General features: G+C 43.6%; 3 protein-coding genes across 3 annotated transcripts; 1 reads left to right on the forward strand and 2 right to left on the reverse strand.

Annotated features, from left to right (window-relative positions):
* Positions 1-1,570: 1,570 nt before the first annotated feature.
* Positions 1,571-14,901, reverse strand: arhgap1 (Rho GTPase activating protein 1). The gene is made up of 13 exons (XM_062380221.1): positions 14,785-14,901; positions 10,522-10,765; positions 10,054-10,152; positions 9,817-9,904; positions 9,249-9,380; positions 9,028-9,114; positions 8,112-8,210; positions 7,824-7,931; positions 7,662-7,738; positions 7,483-7,560; positions 7,247-7,375; positions 6,920-7,023; positions 1,571-6,826 (listed from the first exon to the last, which is right to left on the reverse strand). Exons 2-13 carry the CDS (start codon positions 10,643-10,645, stop codon positions 6,659-6,661), a joined length of 1,293 nt encoding a protein of 430 aa, XP_062236205.1. The 5' UTR covers positions 10,646-10,765; positions 14,785-14,901; the 3' UTR covers positions 1,571-6,658.
* Positions 14,902-15,111: 210 nt separating this feature from the next.
* Positions 15,112-17,042, forward strand: arl6ip6 (ADP-ribosylation factor-like 6 interacting protein 6). Its single transcript, XM_062380859.1, has 4 exons — positions 15,112-15,367; positions 15,891-15,944; positions 16,119-16,251; positions 16,366-17,042. Exons 1-4 carry the CDS (start codon positions 15,199-15,201, stop codon positions 16,457-16,459), a joined length of 450 nt encoding a protein of 149 aa, XP_062236843.1. The 5' UTR covers positions 15,112-15,198; the 3' UTR covers positions 16,460-17,042.
* An 83-nt stretch (positions 17,043-17,125) lies between these two features.
* Positions 17,126-22,353, reverse strand: slc19a2 (solute carrier family 19 member 2). Its single transcript, XM_062380858.1, has 6 exons — positions 22,144-22,353; positions 20,467-21,027; positions 20,121-20,367; positions 19,746-19,938; positions 19,175-19,316; positions 17,126-18,788 (listed from the first exon to the last, which is right to left on the reverse strand). Exons 1-6 carry the CDS (start codon positions 22,264-22,266, stop codon positions 18,621-18,623), a joined length of 1,434 nt encoding a protein of 477 aa, XP_062236842.1. The 5' UTR covers positions 22,267-22,353; the 3' UTR covers positions 17,126-18,620.
* Positions 22,354-22,672: the final 319 nt, after the last annotated feature.

The following is a 22,672-nucleotide window of genomic DNA, read 5'->3' on the forward strand; positions in this document are numbered from 1 at the left end:
TGAAAAAATAGGGCTAACTCCTTTTTTTGTGTATGTGTGTTCACTTGGGCACAATAATATTCAAACAATATGTGTGTGAAAATCAAAGTGCAGCACAGTGACTCAAGGCCCGGCTCAGCTCTCAGCCTCTTCTTGTGGGTCCTCACTTGATCACAGTGTTTGTTAGTGTGTGTGTGTGTGTGGCGCCTAGTCAATGTCTCACTGTATTCACACAATCTGTCTGCATGTTAAAAACAACATCTGTGGGGAAACAAGCACCAGAAGCATGTTCTGTGTGTGTGCAGCTGTTACTTGGTTCACTGTTGTCCAAACCGCTCTCTTTAATATCAGAGGTGTGTCCGTGGGAAACACTCATCGGTCCATATTCTAAAAAAAAAAACTTTTCTTTCAGTCACCGTTTAGAAAGTAAAACCCTGCAATCCTAAATTTTTACTTAAGAAAGCCCCAGTACAAACACACACCTGTTTGTGTGGCACCACTAAAACACATTCTATACTGAAAGGAAATAATTTTATGCTTTTATTTGACGGGGACGGTGAAGACAGAAAAGGACTTTCAGGTCTAAAATGTATTTTTTTAGGCCTTGTCACTTTATACTGTGGTTGCATTTTAATAAATACTACATTTATAGAGTATGAACACAGAGGAAGAGTTGCTGGGGTTTCCTCAGGGGCCCCTCTGTTAGGGTCTGTTCACATCTGCACCAATATATAAATATATATATTAATGCTGCTGACACAAACTCCTCACCAATAATAATAACATTTTACATGTGTATAGCACCTTTCAAATCACAGTTACAAGGCGCTTTATAAGTACATATACAAAAATAGAGAGGTTACAACATAGTAACCTAGCAATTTGTGTTGAAGAGGCTCAGAATCAACTGTAAACGTGTCGTCTCGAACAGGCTTTGTATTTACCATTTTTATCGCATATCGAATTACATAATCTACCAACTTGCGAGTGTGAATTAAAGAACTGTTTCTTTCCGACGATCTTCATTCCGGGTGAAGGCAGAATGTGAGCTTGTGGAAGCAGCACTGTGAAACACGACGGCACTGCCAGCCAGTCCGACAGCTCGTCTGTCCCACGCTGTTGCATAAGGCTCTTGTCAAGTTTGGCTACTTTTGTACTACTGGTATTTTTGAGTTGATTTGTATTCAAGAGGAAATAACATTACTGAGTTATCATTAAATAAAAGATTTTACCATTGAAGTTGACGTGTCTGGTATCATGTTTTCCACTCAAGTTCACCTTACTGGGTTATATTGTGCCTTTTCGGCCGTGTGTCAATGTAAATATGCAAATATTAATATGAAACCCATTGTGTTAAACTTCATATTTCAGGGCCACTGGGGATATACTCTCAACAGAGGCTTTTCCACCAGACAGTTTTCCCTCTGTGTCCCAAAACCAAGCGTCAGCACCCTCTGCTGTTTGGAAAGAGAGGTTACATCACCCAGTGTTCATAGGTAATCCCATCGTCGGGGAAATAATAATTTACGAGGTTAACCATCTGAAGATTAGCCGTCTATGTGAGTGATCAGATACGAGTAGAGGGCCCGAGTGTTCATTCACCATCTCTTTATTTCTTGCACACATTGATATTACAGTATACTATCATTATATCATACATTTATAGGAATAAAGATCCACGACATATCAAAAAGTAAAAGGATGAAAAAAAAGATTTTACAGTTAAGAAAATAAAGTCACAACGTATCGATAAGATCAGCCTGGAAACAAAAATCATTTCTCCCGGGAGAAAAATATTGTTCACTGTCACCATGAAGACAATTACAGTACAAAGATCCATAGATTAGACTGGAGCTGTAATGGATCAACAGAGTTAAGGAAAAACAGTGAGAGAAATGAAACTGAATATGAATGTGGTCGTATTTAGTTTGAATATCTGAAAACTAAACGTGTGAACTAACAAGATTAAAAGTAAACGATAGTGTGCTGGAAGAGGATTCAATGCTTTTGAGATGAATCTGAGAATCCAGAAATGAGATATACCTCAGTTCTAAATCAAACTCTTCTAAAGTCCCTCTTACTTTTGTTGTGTCAGAATTGATTGGAAGCAGCTTTAAAAAGGTCCAGTGTGTAAGATTCAGGTAAAATAAAGGATCAATTGGCAGAAACTGAATATATAATATAATTAACTCATAATCCTAGTGACGTTTTCACTCGTGTGTGTCATCTAAATTATACAAATTGTTGTTTTCTTCACCCTAGAATTGGCCCTTTATAATTAAATCCTTTATATTGACATAGGGAGCTGGTCCTCTCTAGGGTGGCCACCATTCTTTTTTTTTTTTTTACAGTAGCCCAGATTGGACAAACTAATGAGACAACGCGTATTCAGCTGCAACATGCAACTTCACCACCAGATGTCACTAAACTCTACACACTGAACCTTTAATCCTCCTCCGATGTTACGGATTTCTTTAAGCCTGTGAGTTTCCATTACAGCTGACCTGAGTTCAGCAAGCGGACGAGTTTGGACGGAAGCTCCACTTGTCTGCTGTGCTGCGACTCCTGTCGTGAACACGGTCCAACACCAGAGCCGTGTTGAACGCACCTCGTGTTGTGTTAATCTATGGCAGAACGGGCAAACTGGCACTTTGATGGCTAATCACACACTATCACTTGGGGGTTAACAGATAAGGCACGAGCATGCACACACACACAGACACACACACACACAGAGACACATTGTCGAATAATAAAACTATACCACCAAAGTTGTCAATATTGTCTTGGGTTCATCTTGTTTTTTTGCTTGTCTTTTCAAATCATACAAATCAAACACAAAAAGAACATTGCATGTCTTTCTCATGCACTCACACACACTTACTCACACACACACACACACTTTAAATGACAGAGCCCTATTTATTTTTTTAAAGTTTTCTTTAGCTATACATTTAAACCCCAACATATTTTCAAATGAGTTGGGTCCATCTGAATTACACACAAATACACACTTGCACACACACACCCATATATACACCAATAGCCTGTCAATTACCATCATGGCATTCACACGACCGGGAGATACAACAGGTTAAACAGTTGAGATATTTTTTTTTTCTTCTTCTTTGTTTCAGCTTCAGTCAAACTGATCTCAGACCTGATGATGTTTTCAGTCACGTCGCATCATAACAACCATAACGTCACAACACTAGTATTGACTCGCTGTTCAGGTTTTCACCACTGACGACATAAAGCACAACGATAGTGTTCGGCCCCTTTGGGTCTCCACACAAAACCGCAGGAATAAAGTGATCAGGGTCCAAAGGGGGCAAATAGGTGATTGATCTGTTCCTGGGACTTGCAGCCAAAGTTGTATATATATATAACACAGGCACTCGTCAACCACAAAGTACACCGAGCTCCTCAAACCTGAATAATTGTTGGAATTTGACACAGAATGCAAAGCTTTGGATGAGCTGACTTTGGAGACAGGCGGCGAGAAATGGTCTTGAAATTAAGGCTTTGGAAACGGAATGACGAGAAAGTATAAAGCTTGATGATGCACCTCAGAGTTCAACCAGGCGTGTCTCTCTTAGATATGGTCGATTCAAATGACAAATTATTGTTTAGGGTCTTTGCAACGAGTCCGGCGACAGCAATGAGAAGTCTCACTTAGGTTGAGAGGAGAGAAGCTGAATCCTTTTCGGATGTGGATGATGTCAATGAAGCCTTTGACTTCAATAATCTTCCCAATTTGTTTAAAGCAGAATAAACGGAAGAAGAGTTCCTACAAATTGAAGCAAAAACAAGGAGAGAGAGAGAGAGAGAGCGGAAGAGGACCGGACTTTAAGTGGCGATTCTGTCGACTGTCGCAGTTTCCCTGAAGCTTTTTGTAAGTACCTTTCATTTACACACATTTACAAACATAGGGGCCCAGGTTGGAAATGACTGGAATTCCCCTTTAAATGACGACTGGCAAGTCGAGCAATATTAGTGTTCCAATCAAATAAATGCCACATTACTGTATTACTTGGATAAAAGACAGATCTTTAACTCTTCTTAAGGAGCGGTTCGGCACAAGGCATAACAGCTATATTGATTTGTAACATTGCTGTTGATGAAAGTTATCTTCCGGTGATTATTGATATTGTTTAACTTCCCAGAGGAGCCTGCACCATGAAGAGAGAGCACACGCCCACATACCATCACACATCAGCTGTGCACCATCAACCACAACATAAGGCAAACACAGAGCAAATATCCCACCAGCGACTTCCCTCATGGGAAATATTTTCCTCGGCTATATGAAGGGACTAAAAAGATCCAGAATGCACAGCGGCGATGCAGCACGCCTTAAGATGGCAGCGGAATAAAAGACAACAAACGACAATAACTCACACACGACCACTGTCAGTGTGTCAGGTGCACAAGCCCGTATCAGGCATGCAGCAGCTCCTGGAGACTACTGACATGTCATGGTTTAAAATGCTTTAGACTTCAATACCCACAAATCCATAGATACATCTGCACTGAATGCTACAAGATAGGATGGTTCAGAGAGGGGGGGGGAGCTGCCTTTGATAAGAGTTTGAAAGGACGAAATATTCTCTGTCTCAATTATCGAAGATGTCAAAACTTTGTGTAGCTCCATTTTGTGATTAACTGTGTTCATCTTGAGGTAAACGACGGTCCTGTACTTCCTGTGTTTGTGCTACTGAATGTTGGATCTCATTCTGTGGAGATGTTTCAGCTGTTTATCCAGTACCATTAAAACACAAAACAGCTACGACCAGTTAAGTCAGTATTATGTTGCGGCGGCGGGAAAGTCAAAGATCTTCTTATTAATACTGAATCAAACATAGTAAGGAAAGAGCTGTGAAGAAGCAGGATAGAGTCCAGAGCAGCAGTGACTCCTCTGATCTGGGTTTGAGCTTTAACACTCTGCTCCACTTCATTACAGCGTTTCAGAGATTGTCCACACACAACGTTTGGTACCAAGTTCACCGAGTTCAAAGTTAACCTGAGACTTGCTCCTCTCTTCACTCTGGGGTCATACAAGGTTCAAAACCTGCATTCTCTCATCATCTGTAGCTATTATACATTTACATGTATATATGTATATATATATATATATATATATATATATATATATATATATATACCACCCGGCTCTCTGTGTCTTTCTGTGAAGCTGGAGGCCATTTTTTCTTGTTTTGTTAGAAAGGAGCAGGCAGGAAGATCGACAGCACAACACGGCACAGCACATATATACAGAGACTGAGGATCTAAGTCCAGTCGCTAGTAATCTCCCTACAGAGATAAAAGAGGACGAGCCACACTGAGTTCAGGTCGGGCCTGAGAAACACATGGAAACAGGTACAGACACATGCATTAGTATTTAGTAGTGGGGGTTATGGAGGGTGGGCTGGGGGGGGATGAGGAGGTGGTAGATTCAGGAATATGTAATGTTGCGACAGGGAAATGTCTGAACACATTACAATCTAATTGAACTAATAACACACGAACTATTGTGTTGTTTGGTCCATAATGAAAACACTGGTCAAACATTCAGAGCAGGTTGGAGAACGTGTGTGAATGTTTGAAACGACAGGGTATCAGGGACGTGTGGAGGAGGGGAAAATAAAAGAAGAGATTTCAAGGATAAAGTCGTAATTGAGAAGATAATGTAATATTACAAGAATGGAGTTGTATGTTTACAAGAATAAAGTCAGAATATATTGTAAAATTATGACTTAACTCTCATAATCTCAGGATCTTTTTCTTCAACATTGATTTATGTAATACTCCATCACACTTTATCGTGTGTGTTTAACAAAGACACGAAAGATAAGCTTTGTTTTTGTGTTATTAGTTTAAGAACATGACTTAGACAGGTTCTGACTGAAAGAGACTGTTATTACATCACAGCAGTTTGTATTGTGCTGGCTTATTGACAGCACTGCCATTTGACATCACTTCCCTATGCAGTCTGATGTTGTGTTCGTGTGAACTGACTTCCGCTGAGGGAATGTGTCGTGTCACCGGGGATTTAATTTGAAGTTTAACAAGTTAATTTCACTCGTAAAATCAGAGAAATTACTCATCAGGGTTATCTCAGAGCTTAATAATCAGATTTATAACTGAAAGTCTGTGTTGTGAACTGGGGGAATACTGTGGTTTCAAAGTGCGGGTTTACTACACAGGGGCTGATAGGAGATTTCAATAAGCTGCATTCCTGGAAATGTACAACATGGATATGGTGGTTTGGAGATTGGTGGAAGGGATTCTAATCCAGGACGTCATGGCCTCTGCTACCATGACCAGTAAGACTTTGAGTAGGTGCAACAGTAAAATCACTGCAGAGCCGCTGTGTCAGTTGTAGTCTCTGTCAGTCAAAGAGGCATCATCTGATTGGCTGGTCTAATGCGTGTTCCATTTCCAGCCACTCATGCAGGGAGGCTCATGGAAATGGCATCACAATCAGACTGGAAAGAACGGTTAGAGACTAAATGAAGGATATTGTAGGATATTCTGATATATTTTATGGTATTTTAATTGAAAAGCAGATGAAGTGTTTTTTATATATTGTGCTGCTGATGGGGAAGTACCCTGATGAAGCTGCTGATTGGTCCGACTAAATGCTGTATGAGAAGGCGGCTCCCAGTGGGGTGCTGGTTTAGGTGAAGACCAGATGCTGTTGGTCCAGCAGGGTTCTGGTGAAGTTGTTGATCGGCCCGATGGCGCTCAGTGACATGGCGTTGTCCCGCCCCCAGAGCAGGTTGGGACCGAACACCACAGCCAGGTTGCTGTTGGTCATCTTATTCACCTCGCTGTTGGCTGACACCTGAACACACACACAAACAAACACACACACAAGTTGATGTTGGTGACAGTCTGACTCACAGGCCTGAGAGGCTCTGGAGAGCAGGAGCTGTACCTGTGCCAGGAACGTGATGAGGTATCGCAGCGACGTGCGGTTCTCCTCTGGCAGTGACTCGACCAGCGTCTTCAGAGCCGACACCTGGTTGTCACTGGGAACAGCTGCACAACAACAAGCACAAACACCAGTCGGAGTCGGAGCTACTTTCAGATGTGGAACAGTCAGAACCCAGGTCACAGGGAGGATTGAGGCTTTTGTGATTCTCTTCCCTCTGCGTGTGCCAGTGTTCATTTCCTTTTTATAGTATGTACAACCTCCTCTATCTACTTATTGAAAACTCCCTCTTCACACCTTAAATTTGCATCAAAACCTGTTTGAACGTACTGGCAAAGTTGACGATGTCGTTGTAGAGCTGGTAGGTGAGCAGGGGCTCGGGCAGCTCCCTCAGGAAGGTTTTCAGAATCACAGCCGCCAAGTGAACGTCTTCAAGCTCTCTGAAATTCACCTCCGCACCTACAAGACACGCAAACATATCCAATAAGAAAAGAAACACCATCCGTAAGAAACCGTCCTAGTCTAACATCACCACAAGTCATTATAAGCATGCCTGTCAGTCCTACCTGAGTTGTATTTGAGCTGGACCTCCTTCACCAGAGTGACGTTGGCCGACCGTCTGAAGATCCCCTCAATCTCCAAACCTGAAAAACAAACACACAGGGTAAAATAGGTGGTTCTAACCGAGGGATCAATTAAGCATAGTTGACTATATTTGTATGTCTAGCACAACAACAAAACTTACCCTGCTCTGAAAGAAAACTGATTGTGTCTCTCATCACCACAGGAATTTGATCACCGTCTGGACTATTCTCTCTGAGCCTGACACACACACATACAGGCAGTGGTGAGTGAAATCTGCCAGAGCAGAATCTGACAGTCAGATAAAACCCATTCCATGACTTACAATGCAAGAGGCACCCCAAACACCTGGTTGGGGAGCGGAGGGCTGCGAAGAGGGGACATGGGAGGCTGGGCGCTCGGTTTCAGAGACGCTCTCAGCTTGTTGTCGTACCTGAACACAGAGACATGTCCGATTATTAGGTGCTTTGAATTTAAAGTAAGAAAACCAAGTTCTATTACTGGATGAAAATGTATAATAACAATATATAGAAGAAATATTACCATGTGTTTAAATGTACAGAATGCAAATGCAAAATATTCCCTGTGTTTAATTTCCGGCTTCAGCACTCACTCTTTGACGCGTGCTGGAATGAGCAGCTGATCACACTTCACCACATCCTCCAGCTCGCTCAGATAGCTCACGTAGTTGATCTTCCTGCCAAACTTAAAACTGCACAGGGGGAGAAACAGAGGCCGGTTGTTGAAAACATGCTTGTTTCGGTTGGAGAATGACTTTTAAACAGAAGTAATCCACATATCCAAAGAATGGATGCTTCTGTAGTTTTCTACAGCTGCCACTAGATGGTACTAGAACCATTTGACTTTCCCTTCTGTTCATGAAGTAGCCTCACATCCACACAACAGCAGCAGAAGCCAAGGGTGGCAAAGTGTCATCAGGGTGAGATCTGATGTTAGATTCTTTTTATACACATCTCATTCACACTGGGCTCAACACAACACTTGGTATCTGTGGTATCTATCCTTCACAATCACCCACACAGGAAGAATTCTGTGAGCAGGTCTGTGAACGCTTGTTGAATGTCGACACCACTTGACCAGACACCGATTGTTATACAACAGCTTGTGTGTCGAAATGTCCTAAACAACTCTCACAAGTTTCATAAGAATAATCTGCTCACAGACCTTGGTACAGGAGGAAAACAGGAAGTCTACAACCACAAAGCTAGAGAAATAGCGCTGCCATTTGGGTTGCAAGTTAATGATTTATTCAGAGGTTTAATTTTAATCCTGGTAGTAGTAGTCTAATCACAAAAACCAAGGCCAGTCTCATCAGGACTTATTTCAACGCAGCTGGACGAGGTGTGATAAAAGATAAAAGGTGAATTAAGGTTAAATGGTGAGGGGGAAGTGTCTGAAACTAATAACGGCTCAGAAGGTTAAAATGCCACAAACCACCAGCAAGTCATAGCTAAATGAGGTGTTAACATCTGCTTCAAAAACATTTTGTTTGCAAAAAATAGAAGAACCTGATGAGTGGTTTGAAGAGGATCAGCAGAGTCTTGATGAACATGGTGGGATGGACGATGTACAGAGCCTTGATGTTCTTCTTGTACCTGAAATCACAGACAGCAGATACTCGGATCACAGGTGCCGTACAGACAGTGGAGATCAGTGGAGCTGTGTACGCGGTTGTGTTGTTATGATTATGATGTGTTGCTGCCAAGTCCATTGATGCTATTGAGCTTACTTTCTGTCAAACTCCCTGTACGCATCTCGTAGCCAGCCGAGAGACGGTTTGTTTTCGCTGGTCAGCCCGTGATGGAAATAGATCAGAGTGTAGTCACTTTCCACGTACTGGTCCAGTGTTCCTTTGAGATACCTGCAGAAATACAACAAATGTATTGTGATTCACCAAAATGTGGTTAGAAAACATCACTGCCGGGAGAGAGAAAAAAGCTGAAGCAGCACTTTTGCTTCCTTTTATGGAATTGAGAAAAAAGTGTTCACTTTGAAGACTACAGAGAAACCAGTCACATCTCTCCTCACTGAGTCATGTGAATGTGTCATGGTGAGCCAGCAGTCTGTGTAACTACAATTTCACTGATCTGAGTCAAACCAGTGACTTTCAATAACCTGTAGTGTTATTTGGTGCATGTAGCAGGTTAATCCCAACATGCTCCTCTCCTATCTGCTATAAAACTGTTACACGGAATTACTACCATGATTACTGAGACAAAACATACATTACTGTTCACTACAGCACCAACTCAAGCAAAGTGAACATCTACAGCAGTCGAGGTCCCACTAATGCTTACATCAGCAGCTTGTGATGGTCCAGCTGATGGTGTGGGGGCATCCTGCAGGCGTTAAACACTATCACCTTCCTGCCAAAGTTATCATCACCTACAGACACACACACACACACACAGAGAGTCAACATCACTTGTATTGACTCTTTAAAGCTGTTCATAAGACTAATGTCACAGACCAGAACGAGGACAGGAGTCAAACAACTGACAGTAAACCATCAGACAAGCTCTCTGAGGACTGACCTGCCACCTCAATGATCTGATGCCGGGCGATATCATAGAAGGGATGGTCCCAGGGCAGGTGGGGAGAGCCACTGTCAAATTGCTGGGAGAGGTCCGTCTCTGAAACACACACACACAAATACACACATATGAACATCACACAGTAGATTTAATTTAACTCTGTGTGCAAGTATATCTTATTTGCCTTTTTGTTATGGGGTTGACACACAGTGATGCATCGAAAGAAGTGAAGGCAGAACTTATATTAATGTGCTTTTTCAACTATAGGCTCATAGAGAGACACTTGAAAACATACTGAGATGAGTTAACATGTGGAAACATTCCTTTCCACAGATGACTCAGACACACTTGTGTAAATCTAAAGTGTCTGGCGTGCTGATCTGCACATAAAAGGAATGTGATTTTACGAATAAAACTATTCAGGACCCATCGACAGACTCGTGATGCGTGCTCACAAATCGCTCTCACCTGACTTGCTGAGAGTCGACTCATCGGTGGGCCACTGCTGGTCCTCTATCGTGGCCAGCTTCAGCTGCCCGAGCTGTGCAGTCGCAGGTTCATCTCCGAAATCCACCAGCAGCTCTGAAGACATCGCGCACGCTGCAGAACGGCGCTACACGCACCCAGTCGCACACACACACGCTCAACAGGGACGCCTCGGACGCACAAAGACGCTAAAAGCGGCAACTTCCACACAGCAGCAGCCAGAGTCCTGCAAGAGACAGAGAGACCTCGGGTCAGCTGACAGCTCACATGCTACTGTGACGGATCATTTATTTACAGGATTGTATTATCAATTCAAATATGCAATTTCAGAGAGAGAGAGGAGAGCTGAGATGTAATTTAAATATGGAGATAACAGAACATAATTAAGGACACTCTCAGCTTGACACCATCACAGTGTCCTCCTCTGTCATTCATAAGCTAAAGAACAGATAAAGTTATGTAACGAATGAAGACCGGAGAGAGCTGAGAAACTGGAAACCCACACAGCGCACTGGTCACTGTGGGACTCAGGCAATACACATTCTCAGTGTAAAGTCACAGTGTGTGGAAACAGAACTACGTCACAGCTTTCATTTCTAATTAAAAAAATCTGTCAGGTTGATTTCATGGGAAATATCTATATAATGATGCAGAAAACATCTGGAATTGGATGATTGGATAAACTGCTATGTTTATTGAAACAATCGGGGTTGTCCAATCACCTCTATTTATCTAAAAATGATTCATGCAGCCGGGGGCTCCATCTGTGTATCTCTCTCTCGTGTGGTTACAATTAAATGTGCTTAGATGAAGTCATCCCAAGCATAAACAAACAATCAACACATACCATTGAAACTTAATTAAGACCACTGTTAATAATAACAAGAGGTATTTATATATGTTAAGAACAAATCGGACACTATAGAAGCCGTGCAGCATGAGCACCATTACTGCAGCAACAAGGGAAAAACGTCTTGAAGACAGAAACACAGAGGGACAACATCGATAGGACACTATTTGGATTCAGTCAAAAGAAACCATTAAAAATGTTGACTTGCCACTTCCTGCACTTCAACATAATGTCTTCCTAGGAGCAACTTAATGCATATGTTTATTCACTGTATACACTCTGCTGGATACTGGGTATAGCTGGGATCACTATGGTTTATGTTCCAACACTGCCTCCAGCAGCTCCACTGACTGAGCAGCATCATGGATCTGCTTCCAGTTAACGACTGCATCTCTCTGCCTCCTCTCGCATACTAACGCTCCCCGCTTACTCACACTAGCTCCTTTGGCCCAGCCCCCACTTATTCACCCTGAATTCTCTCTCTCTATCACACACACACACCCAGTCACACTCTCACATACACACACACACAGAGAGTTCTCTCTCTGCTCTGTGATGTTATCCTTGGTGACAGCATGTTGCTTTAAATAAATATTGCTACTAACCAACGGGCACAATCAGCCTATTGCAGCTGACCAACAACACACACACACACACACACACACACACACACACACACACACACACACACACACACACACACACACACACACACACACACACACACACACACACACACACACACACACACACACACACACACACACACACACACACACACACACACACACACACACACACACACACACACACACACACACACACACACACACACACAGAGAAGCAGGTCGACCAGCTGAGGTCAGAGGGCCAGGGACAGGCCACCGGACTCTGAGCTCATCTGTGGTTGTGCATTAGCTCAACGCTTACTGTTCATGTCTGAAAGGGGAAATAACCGGCACCCAATGTGACACACAGCTCAGATTCTGGAGTGTGGACGACATCAGGCTGATACCATGAAGTCAATTCAGACAATCGGATTTGAAAAGGTCGCCTACTATTTTTTCCAGACATTTCATCCACATCTCGTGATTCGCATCAGTGAACGGAGCGTGCTGAGGCCTCATCATGTTTCTATGTGACTGAACATTCAAACACACCCTTTTATTTTCAGCATTCGTGCATCATCACCTCTTTGTCAAACAATTCATCAGTTCATGAACATATCAATCCCTTGGTAGAATTATTAGCTGTACCTTTAACTCATGTCACTATCAAATGAGACTTATACCTCTTTTACATGCAAAGAAAGCTGCTGCACATTGTTCCTGAGATGTAAAAATAGATATTTACGCACCAAACCCTTAAAGTTCAATGTGCGTTTTAACATTGCGCTGGAAGATGTGCAGCAAGAGTGCTAAATAAAATAGAGGAAATTATCTTGTTCACCCGGGCGTCAATCGGAGTCGATAAAAACCTGTGTAAACTGAAAGTCCTTCGACCTGGGAGTGAATGTCGATTGAATCCATTATCATCCAATCCATTGACATGAATTGATAAACTAATTAATCTGATTGTTATTGATTTGTTAGACGAACAATCTCTGCTGTGATTTTTTTGCAAACCTCATACTGTTTGCTTTAAGTCAGGCAGATTTGAACCCACCCAACAAAGTCATGCGTTATGACTGATGTCACACATTCAGTCAGCGAGACAGTCATCCAGTTAGCTGTTGAGCCAGTCGGTCAGCATACTGACATCTAAATAAGTTGAAGTTGTTCGCCGATTAGCTACAATCCAACCATTCTCATATCTACGATTTAAAACTCACATCCCCGCAGACAGAGAATCAGACAATAAGCGCATCGAACAAACAGTGAAACAGTGTGTTTGCGCCTGAAGGATTTTCAGCAGTGGAGCTGATCAGCATCCGGTGCTTCCCCACCCACGCTCAGCCACAACACCTGTCTATAGGTGTCAGCGTTGAAGGATCATGAGGCAATATCCCCACACAGCCATTGTGTGTATTCGTATGAGCAGTTTATAGAAGGCTAGAGAAGCAGCAGCACCCTGCCCCCTTTCATTCTCCTCTCTATCACAGCTCTGCAGAGCAGCAGTGGAAAGCAGCTTAGTGTCCTCCAGGGGGGTTGAACACTGGTTCCCAGTCAAACTATAATGGAGACCCACCCCCTCCCTACAATCACTCACTTCCTGCACAAAGATCAAAGTAAGCAAACAAAATCATTTCCACATCTGGAACAGTGTACTCTCCATCTGGCACAATAGCAAATCCCACATAATACAACACCATGTTCAGTTTATAACTTCTATTGTATTCTAATGCAGCAGCTGTCGCTCACACACGTGCATGCTTTCTGTCAATAGACTGTATTTATATAGGCCAGTCTTATCATAGCACTTAACAAGTTGCATTCATGCACACAACACTTCAATACGCTATACACCATTCATACACCGGATCTTGCCAAGGAAAACCCTGCATGCAGACTGGAGGAGCCGGGGTATTGAACCACCAACCTTCTGGTTAGTGGACGACCCTCTCTATCTTCTTTGCCTTTCAGTTTGTAAAAAAACGGTTTCCTGGCATAGAAACATCAACATAATTAATTTGAGACAGAGATAAAACGTTTTTTTGAATTTACTGATTGGTGTCGACAGCCTTTTTTTGCTCATGATCTCCGTCCAATCACAAACCTGCTTCTACTGACCTTAAAGGTCATTGCTGCCTTCGGGGTGCGAGATGTTACTGGTCCCAGTTTGTGTTTCTACGGCGATCATTGGGAAATCTAGCTACTGTGCATGTAGGCATCAGCCTGTTTAGTCACATTAAACCGCACAGTGGGAGATTATTGACAGATCAAATGGGAGGGTTCCAGTGTAACCAGGCATTTGAAAGAGGGGCCTTCAGATGTAATCAACTGTGTTTACTGGTTAAATGGGACATATATTAAATGGTTTTAATATAGTTTTGCGGATCGCTGCCCACAGACACGAGCTGATGTGTCGGCAGGTAAAAGCAACAAGTGGGTAACAGGTAACTTTCCCGAAAATCAGTTTAACTGTTATCGTGCTATCTCCACTAGCCTAAAACCCCATTAGCAAGCTAGCCCGGTTCATTGAGGCACTATGTGTGTGTCTGTGTGTGTGTGTTTGTGGTGCAGCTCGCAGCTGAAAAGAGAAACGCTGAGCTAAAAGCGCTTCTCCGCAGCGGAACACACCGATGTTATCGAGGCGGACGAGCCCCGTGACACACGACTGTCAGCGGGCAAACACCAGAGAGGAACCAGCTGCTGGTGGTTCCTCAGACCCGGACCCCACCGAGCTCCTGCCGCGCCAGAATCGAACTCACGGCGCAGTCACCGCGTTTTATTTACCGTGAAAGCGTCGGTGCTCCGCGGTGAGTCTTCAGGCTTTGTGGCGTCTCTGCTCTGCTCGCTGTGGGACTTCCGGCAGCGCCACTGACAACAACCGACTGCGTCAACACCTTTTCCGGTGCACAGCTTTCTTCTTTTTTTTTCAAAATAAGCGCACGGACTTCTGTTTACGACGCCGTGTGCTGTGCGTGTCAAAATAAAAGCACGTATACGGGTTTGTAGCGCCCTCTTGTGGTTTTACCTAAACCCTTCACCTAAGCACCTGGTAAAGTAAATAAATAAATAAAGTAGAACTACAGATACGGAACAGCCCGAGGGACATTTCTGAGTGCGGAAGTGCCACCTGAATATGGGAAGAGCAGAAAGTGAGAAGAGTTCCTGTCTCGGCAGCGGAGCACGGAGGTTTCTAAAGAAATGGAACATCCAGGCTCTTCCTCTGTGGGACCCGGTGGGGTGGATCGGCCGCTGTCCCAACGACACGGCCCCAGACGTTGGTCCGTGGTCGCCCTGTCCGTCCTGGGCTCCGCGGCGTGTGTGTCCGCTGTCGGTTGCTTATGCGCCTTCATCTACCCCATACTGAAAGGTAATGTGTGTCACGGAGGCGCGTGGTCGTGATGGTCGAAACTTTTAATAACTATCAAGTCACTTTGTGTAAGTTTTTCTTGACTCTTGGGACCCCAAGGAGAAATTCCCAGTGGGGCCCCTCCTTCAGCATTAGTCAATGTTATGTTTTAAATAATCTTGGGTAGCAAGTGTTTTTAAATTCAAATCTTTCACTTACATGACTACATTTAAATACAGAACATTGAAACCTTCCAATTTTCAAAATGTAATCAACAATAAAAGCCCTAAAGGGTTCAACATTAGCAGACATAAGTTGGCACAATATAAATCTATTAAAAGTCATAAATACCTTAAAATAAAAGGTACATTTTAATACTGTCTGTCCTGCCATGCTCGTTTCTTATTCCACATCATCTAGTTTTCTCTTTCTCTCATAAAGGATATTATTTAAGAAGGGATGACGAAGTGGAAACTCATCCACATCTGATTTCTTTAGGCAAATGTTCAATGAAATGACACTGACAAGAGTGTGACTGTTTCAGAGCTGCGGGCAGGGAGAGTGAGAGGAGAGGACGGGACCGCAGAGAGAATCCTGGGTGAGTATCAGGACGTCTCTCTCTCTGTCATCTCCACGTACAGTTACATGAAGTCGCCATACAATCTTCTATCTGTAATAAAGAGCTGAAAGTCCTTCTACCCACACTTTAGTTGGGTTTACAAAAACAATTACAGATTTAAACTAATTTGATGATGCTTTTGCATTTTTGCAGGTTTCTGGAGCATCCTTGTGCTGTCAGTAGTCGTTGGATGCATCTGCTGCGTCTTCTCCTGGACTCTCACCTACCTGGACTCATACCAGCCGGGCAAGGGGTTCCTGTCACCGCTGTCACTGGCCCACTTCAGGTAACAGGGTGTCGGACGAGTGTGTGATGTGGTCCCTTGTGTTTGAACTCACTGGTAAACAGCAGAGGATGACGTCATATTAAAAACTTCCTTGCCTCTCTGTGTTTCTTCAAGTGATGAACCTGGCCATCGATTTCAAGTGGGTTATGGTGCTGTCGTCCTCAACGGCATCATGGCCATGCTCACCGTCTTCTGGATCCTCACCTGACATGACTACACACACACACACACACACACACACACTGTTTCTTTTGTTTGTGTTTCTGTTAGTCTGTGGGATTACACAAAACTACTGGACTCATTAAAACAACATTTTGAAAAAAGGATCCAGCATGGATCAGGACATAAATATTTGGGTGCACATCACATGAGGAATCCGCACGGAGCTCTGTGTGTTTTTTGTCAATTTCTGAAATTGTTTTCTCCTTCCATGTTTGTTTGCCCACGTCACACGATCTGAGCTGTGGGGGATTCCATTTGGCGAGGTCTGCAGAAATGTTCCTGTGCTATAACGGTGGGACAGGCCTGAGCTGTATTTATTGGATGCATTTATATAAGGAGGACGGAAACTGCCAACATTTAAAAACATTTATAAATTAATAATCAACTTGTAGATATATAAATAAAGTAAAAGTTCAGGAGGCCGGAAGTTTGATTTGATTAATAAGTAATGAGTCACCCTTACTCCTTGTGCTAGTTTATGGGAACAATATGTAATTTATTTGATCAAGGAATATAAACCAGAAGGTTTTGCATGAAAATTCAGAATTATATTAAATTATGTAGTGTAAGTATGTGTCTTTGTAGAAAATGATCTGTCAACATAAAACGCGTATGATCCAATTTAGAAAGATAATGGAAACAAACACCTATAGAGAACATTAGAAAAGTTTATTTGTGATAAGTATTGCATAGACCAACTTTGAATGAATAAACTTTTTTAGGGGGGGGGGCACATAAATATGTGACCACTAGTTATCCAGGAAACACGAATGGTACATTCAGCTGCTTAACATTCATGACAAATGTGTGTTTCCAACTATCGTATGAATACTTCAATAATACAGTAGTATTTAATTTCAACTGCATGGATACAGTATTTCTTGATAGAGCACATTTTCAAATAACACAAAACTAATTCCAAACATTGTTGTGAAGCCTTAATAATAAGAATTATTATTATTATTATTATTCACATGTTGATATTATTATTAGCTTCATGTTCTTTAGGCCCTTTTTAGACCAGGCAAACAGTGTCTGAACTTCACATTTCTACAGCAGTGAGTTATTTAGTTGCAAATCCATCACTTCTAGCAGGATTTTATATCGACATGAATAAAAAGTGAACATTTGGCCAGTAGAAAAGAAACATGCGTTATCTGCTTCCCACACACACACCATCACACTCTACAAAACAACAGTCACATACTGTAACAGAACATTTCTCTGCTCCAGGTATAGATTTTGCCAAATGTTAATTTCTTGAAAATTCATTCAGATGATTCGAGTCAGCGATTTGTTCGCTACTTTATACTCAAGGGTTGTAACTTCCTGTGCTCTGTAAACCTTCCTGAATTCATTTTGAAGAAATTAAGCAGCTCCAGGTAATTTTTGACCTTTTGAGGCACTTCTTCAAACACAGCAGCTATTGTGTAGTACAGTATAGATAAGCCTGATACACATTATCAGAGCCAGTAGTTATCATTTAGAAAACAATACTCAATCTATAAGTTATAAGGAGAAAATTAATAAATAGAAAAATAGAAATATATCTTTTGGCTGGGGCAAGATTCAACACAGCTTATTAGTACGAACAAAGTACCATTCACATCCGTTCTTTAGTTCATACAGTCTAAGGCATCAGCTTCCATAAGGTAAAGCACAGAATGGATTCCTGTCCATCTGGAAAGTTGTGTCACTTGATGATCACATTAAATGTTACGTTTGTACGCAAATATACTCACAACACGTTTTCTGTGTTGAGTAAGTGCTATCAAGTATTAACAGAGTAACCAGCAGCAGCCACCTCATGTTCCCTCCACTAACATGGAGGAGCCAGGATTTGTGACCAATGCTGCAGCCAGCCACCGGATCGAGGTTCGTCGTCCTCTACACACGAGAGTCCAACACATTCCCCATGACAATAGCATGACAATAGTTTGCTTCGGCTGTGACTGTCAGATTGTTCTACGCTCCACTGGCCTGTAGTGGCCAGAAGTGTTTAAAGTAGTGTAGGTAAAGAAACAGTGAGTAGCCTGCAGTCGTTACACAGACTTTAGGTTTTAGTCTCTACTTTCTACTACAGTGCAACTGAAGAGTTAATGCGTTCTCTCTGCTTTGGGGCTTTAGTGCGGCAGTGTCATGATGTTTTATCTGCTGGAGCTCGTATCGCTGATGGGAGGAGAGCCTGACTCTGCTTCTGCTCGGCTGTCGTCCATATTGTCCTGCTTGCAGCGCCTCCTGGAGGCAAGTCGGAAAAGCCCAGCGATGAGGAAGACTGTGGAAATGACTGCAAAGTAGCCGCCATAGATGAGGAACTGAGGGAAGGAAACAAGGAAACTATCAGTCCCATAGACAGAAAAAGTACACACATTATTTACTCAAGTGGAAGTACTGATCACGGTAAAAGTACTGGTTCAACGTCTTTACTCAAGTAAAAGTATGACAGTACAGGCTCTGAAATGTTCTCGAAGTATAAAAGTAAGAGGTTCCCCTCTGAAGACAATTTCTACCACCGATACTTGAGCAAATGAAACTGTGACATATTTATAGTTTGAAGACTATTCAACTTAAACCCCTCTTACTTCAAAGTTGATCCCAATGATAAACGCTGAAGTAGATCAGAGACCTGAAGTAAGTTACAGTGAAGAAGACCACAGGTGCCTCCATGTTACATTCGGGGGCCCGGTTTCTGCTTCCTCACCTGAGTGAAGACGTCGAGGCCGAGGCCGGCCGAGTCCACCACCACGAACGTGAGCAGCGACTGCAGCAGGAGGGCCATGAAGGTGTTGACTCCGAACACCAGGGCGTACCGCTGCGTGCTGAGACTGGCTGCAATCTGATATCTGAAGGGTCAGAGCACAGTAACACATCACGAGGAGGGTTTACAGGTTAGATCTATGGACAAGACATTTCTTGACTTATACAGCAGTTTAGATAATGACGGTGAAAGATAAGCACGGAAGTAAATGTTTGTTGTGGTGAGAAAGACCTCTGACATTCAAATCCTCCCTCAATGTAATGCACAAGAAAACTTCGGAGGAAGAACATCATGATCCCTCGTCATCCTGCAGCCAGATATTTGTCTAAGCTCGTGTTTGTTTTCTGTATGCGGGGTGATTCAGCTTTCCCACACTTGTCAAACCAGATCATATTAATAACGGATGAATAGGACTTGTTGGATCGGAGTTTCTTTCACAAATCAAAATTCACTTGCACACAATGGTTTCAGTTATATCACATGGACTGTGTTTGTGTGTTTTCTTTGCACTCACGTGGCCACTGTGATTAGCAGCATGTACATGGCCCTGAAGAGGACGTACGAGGCGTAACACAGCCAGATTTGCCTCAGCGTGTCCATGACAAACACACACACAGCCATCAGCAGGGAGAGGACGCACAGAACCAGCTCGCCCCACAGAGCCCAGTTTATCGGTAGGTAGCCCACCAGCAGAGCTGCCAGAGCCCCTGTAACAGAGCAGCTGTTAGATACTGTTCACTCACACATCACTGCATACACATCTGACTGCTTCAAAGTCTGAAATCTGTTATATACTTGTGAGAGTTAATGTATCAATAGGACTCAATTGAGCCCCAGACCAACTTGCGAGTTTAGATTCTCACAAAGTGGCAGCCGGAAGCAGCCTCACCTAACAGAGTGGACAGTGTCTCCACATAGCCGTTGTAGATTTCATATTCCTTGGATGGACGGATGTTCTCCCACAGTGGCTGCGCATAGTTGACGACCTGGAAGTAGCCGCACGTGGCCAATGCCCACCACACCGACCAGGCCAACAGGGGGCGACACTTGTAGCACTCCAGGAAATCGGCGAACAGCATTTGCATCACCTCCACGAGACCGCTGCTCTGGCTGTCTGCCTCGGAGGACCTGGTTATCTGCAGGGAGAGAGAGGTGGACGTAAAACAGAGCGAGTCACGTTTGAACAGATGCATCACGACCCTGACTTAACCTGATCAAAGCGGTTAGTCGCTCACCGTGGAGTCCTCACAGCTGCTCAGAGGCACTTTGCTCTCCAAGTCGTCCCCCTTCACCATGAGGGGTGTGCTGCTGCTTTGCTGCGTCTTCTCTGCTGTTGCTGAGCTCTTGTGGAAGAACAAGCTCCTCTGGGGCATGGGTAGAAACCAGGGAGCAACGAACGCCACGGCGGCCGACGCCAGAGTGACAATGACGAGGTGGCGCAGCTGAGCTTTGACCACAGAAAGCAGGAGCTGTCCAATCAGAGACCCCGCGGCCGATCCGAACAAGGCGACGCTGCGGCAGTAGCCCGTCACTCTCTGGTAGTGTGCTGGCTCCACCACGCTGTAGATGTAAGAGTAGTAGGCCACCTCCGAGGCCGTTGCCAGCCCAAAGAAAAACTCCACCAGCTGCATGGCCAACAGGCCCTGCGTCTTCAGCAGCATGACATAGGTAACCACAAAGCTAATGGCCTGCAGGACCAGTACAGGCTTGTAACAGAGGTAGTCAGTGGCCAGGAACACGGGGAACAGCAGCGCCAGGTAGGAATACGTCCATACTGGATATATTTCACTGACGATCTGGAGAAAAGAGATTTGTCGTTAGAACTCAGGGTCAGCCATCGTAGAAGTGTGGGGAAGTTGGAGAGTTCGTCAAAACTCCCCAACCCTCCTCCTATCAGTTTTTAACAGTGTGTTGAGGAACAGCTAATCCCTACGTCCTGTCTTCAGTTTTTGTCCTTCATCTCAGCTGTGTGGGAAATCAATTTGTATGTTAGGGTCTGTACATGATAATATGTCCCTGTGGCAAACTGTAACTGGACGGGACAACGAAGACATCTTCTCCTTCCCATTTTCGACGATTTTGGATGCAACACACAGATCAGACAGAGGTCAGTGATTTATCTTAGTGAGGTCATTCTGGGCAAATTCTTCTCCTCTTGAAACATTTTGCCCGGCGTCCTCTATTAAGCTGACGGAGCTTATTATAAGAAGGATTAACGAGGAAATTCCAGTGGATCTGGGCCTTGTGTTCCTGGGTTGTTTTTTTTCTGCGTGAGGCAACTCAAGCCCTGACACAAGCGGCGCTAGATGTGGCGAAACAAGAAACCAGAAGCGCAGCCTCTGCCAACCTGCTCACTGACAGGATGTATGGTCACAGAACATCGAGATGCCACCGTGAAGTTGACAATTGACCTTTTCTAAATAAAATGTCATCAATTCGTCATTTCAACAGAGTATACACTCGTATGTTCGTAATGAGAGTATGAATTCTGTTTTAAGAGGTCGCAGTCACCTTGACCTTTGACCACCCAGATCTTATCTTTAAATCAAAATGATCGTTTGTGGCAAATTTGAAGAAATTCCCTTGAAGCGTTTCTCCATTACAGGGAGAATCTATCACCCTTCTGTCCGTCCTGGGAGGGGGACCCCTCACATGTGGCTGTCTCACAGGTCTCTACTGGTTTTCCCCATTAAGGACAGAGGATGTCCCAACTTGTGAAGCCCCATGAGCCAAACAGTGATTTCTAAATATTGGCTATACAGATAAAACTGGATTGATTTGATTGATTTCATTTGATTGATTGCCCACTAAATGTCACTCAACTCTACACCCACTGAACCTTTAACACGACTATTAACTGAGGCGTCTGTGATGACACCGGCAGCAGCGTTGTTGCGTCAGTAGCTACTGACCTGGCTCTCCGTCAGGTTCTGGTCCGGCCCCATCAGGTAGGCGGTGAGGAAGGGCTCCGACGGCCGCAGGTTGGAGAAGAAGCCATAAGCACACAGCAGGAGGGTCGGGTAGAGAACAGACATGTCGGGCGAACTCGACCTCCACACACTCACTACAACTCATGCTGACGCGACCACAACACCCGCTCTCCTCTGCTTCTTCTCGGTGGAAGTGACGTAAGCCTGGAGTGGCACCACCGCCTCCTGCTGGTGTGAATATGGAAGGGGAAGCCATTCTTATATTTTAGATGTGTCTCCTAACTAGTTCAGTAAAAGATTACGTATTTTTCCATGATGTTTATCCTTAGACATTTTCTAATGTAATATTTTGCTTTTTAATCATGATATCAGTTCTCTGCTTTGTTCTTTATATTTGTTAGACCCAATCCTTGCCTCCCTTCACTGGTTACCAGTTAAATCCCTGCACAGATTTGGACTCTGCTGCTTATCAGAGTAGGTATTTAGTTTAAGGAGGCGTAGAGGTATTGAT

This window comes from Platichthys flesus, chromosome 22, assembly GCF_949316205.1.
Source record: "Platichthys flesus chromosome 22, fPlaFle2.1, whole genome shotgun sequence".
NCBI classification, from domain to species: Eukaryota; Metazoa; Chordata; class Actinopteri; order Pleuronectiformes; family Pleuronectidae; genus Platichthys; species Platichthys flesus.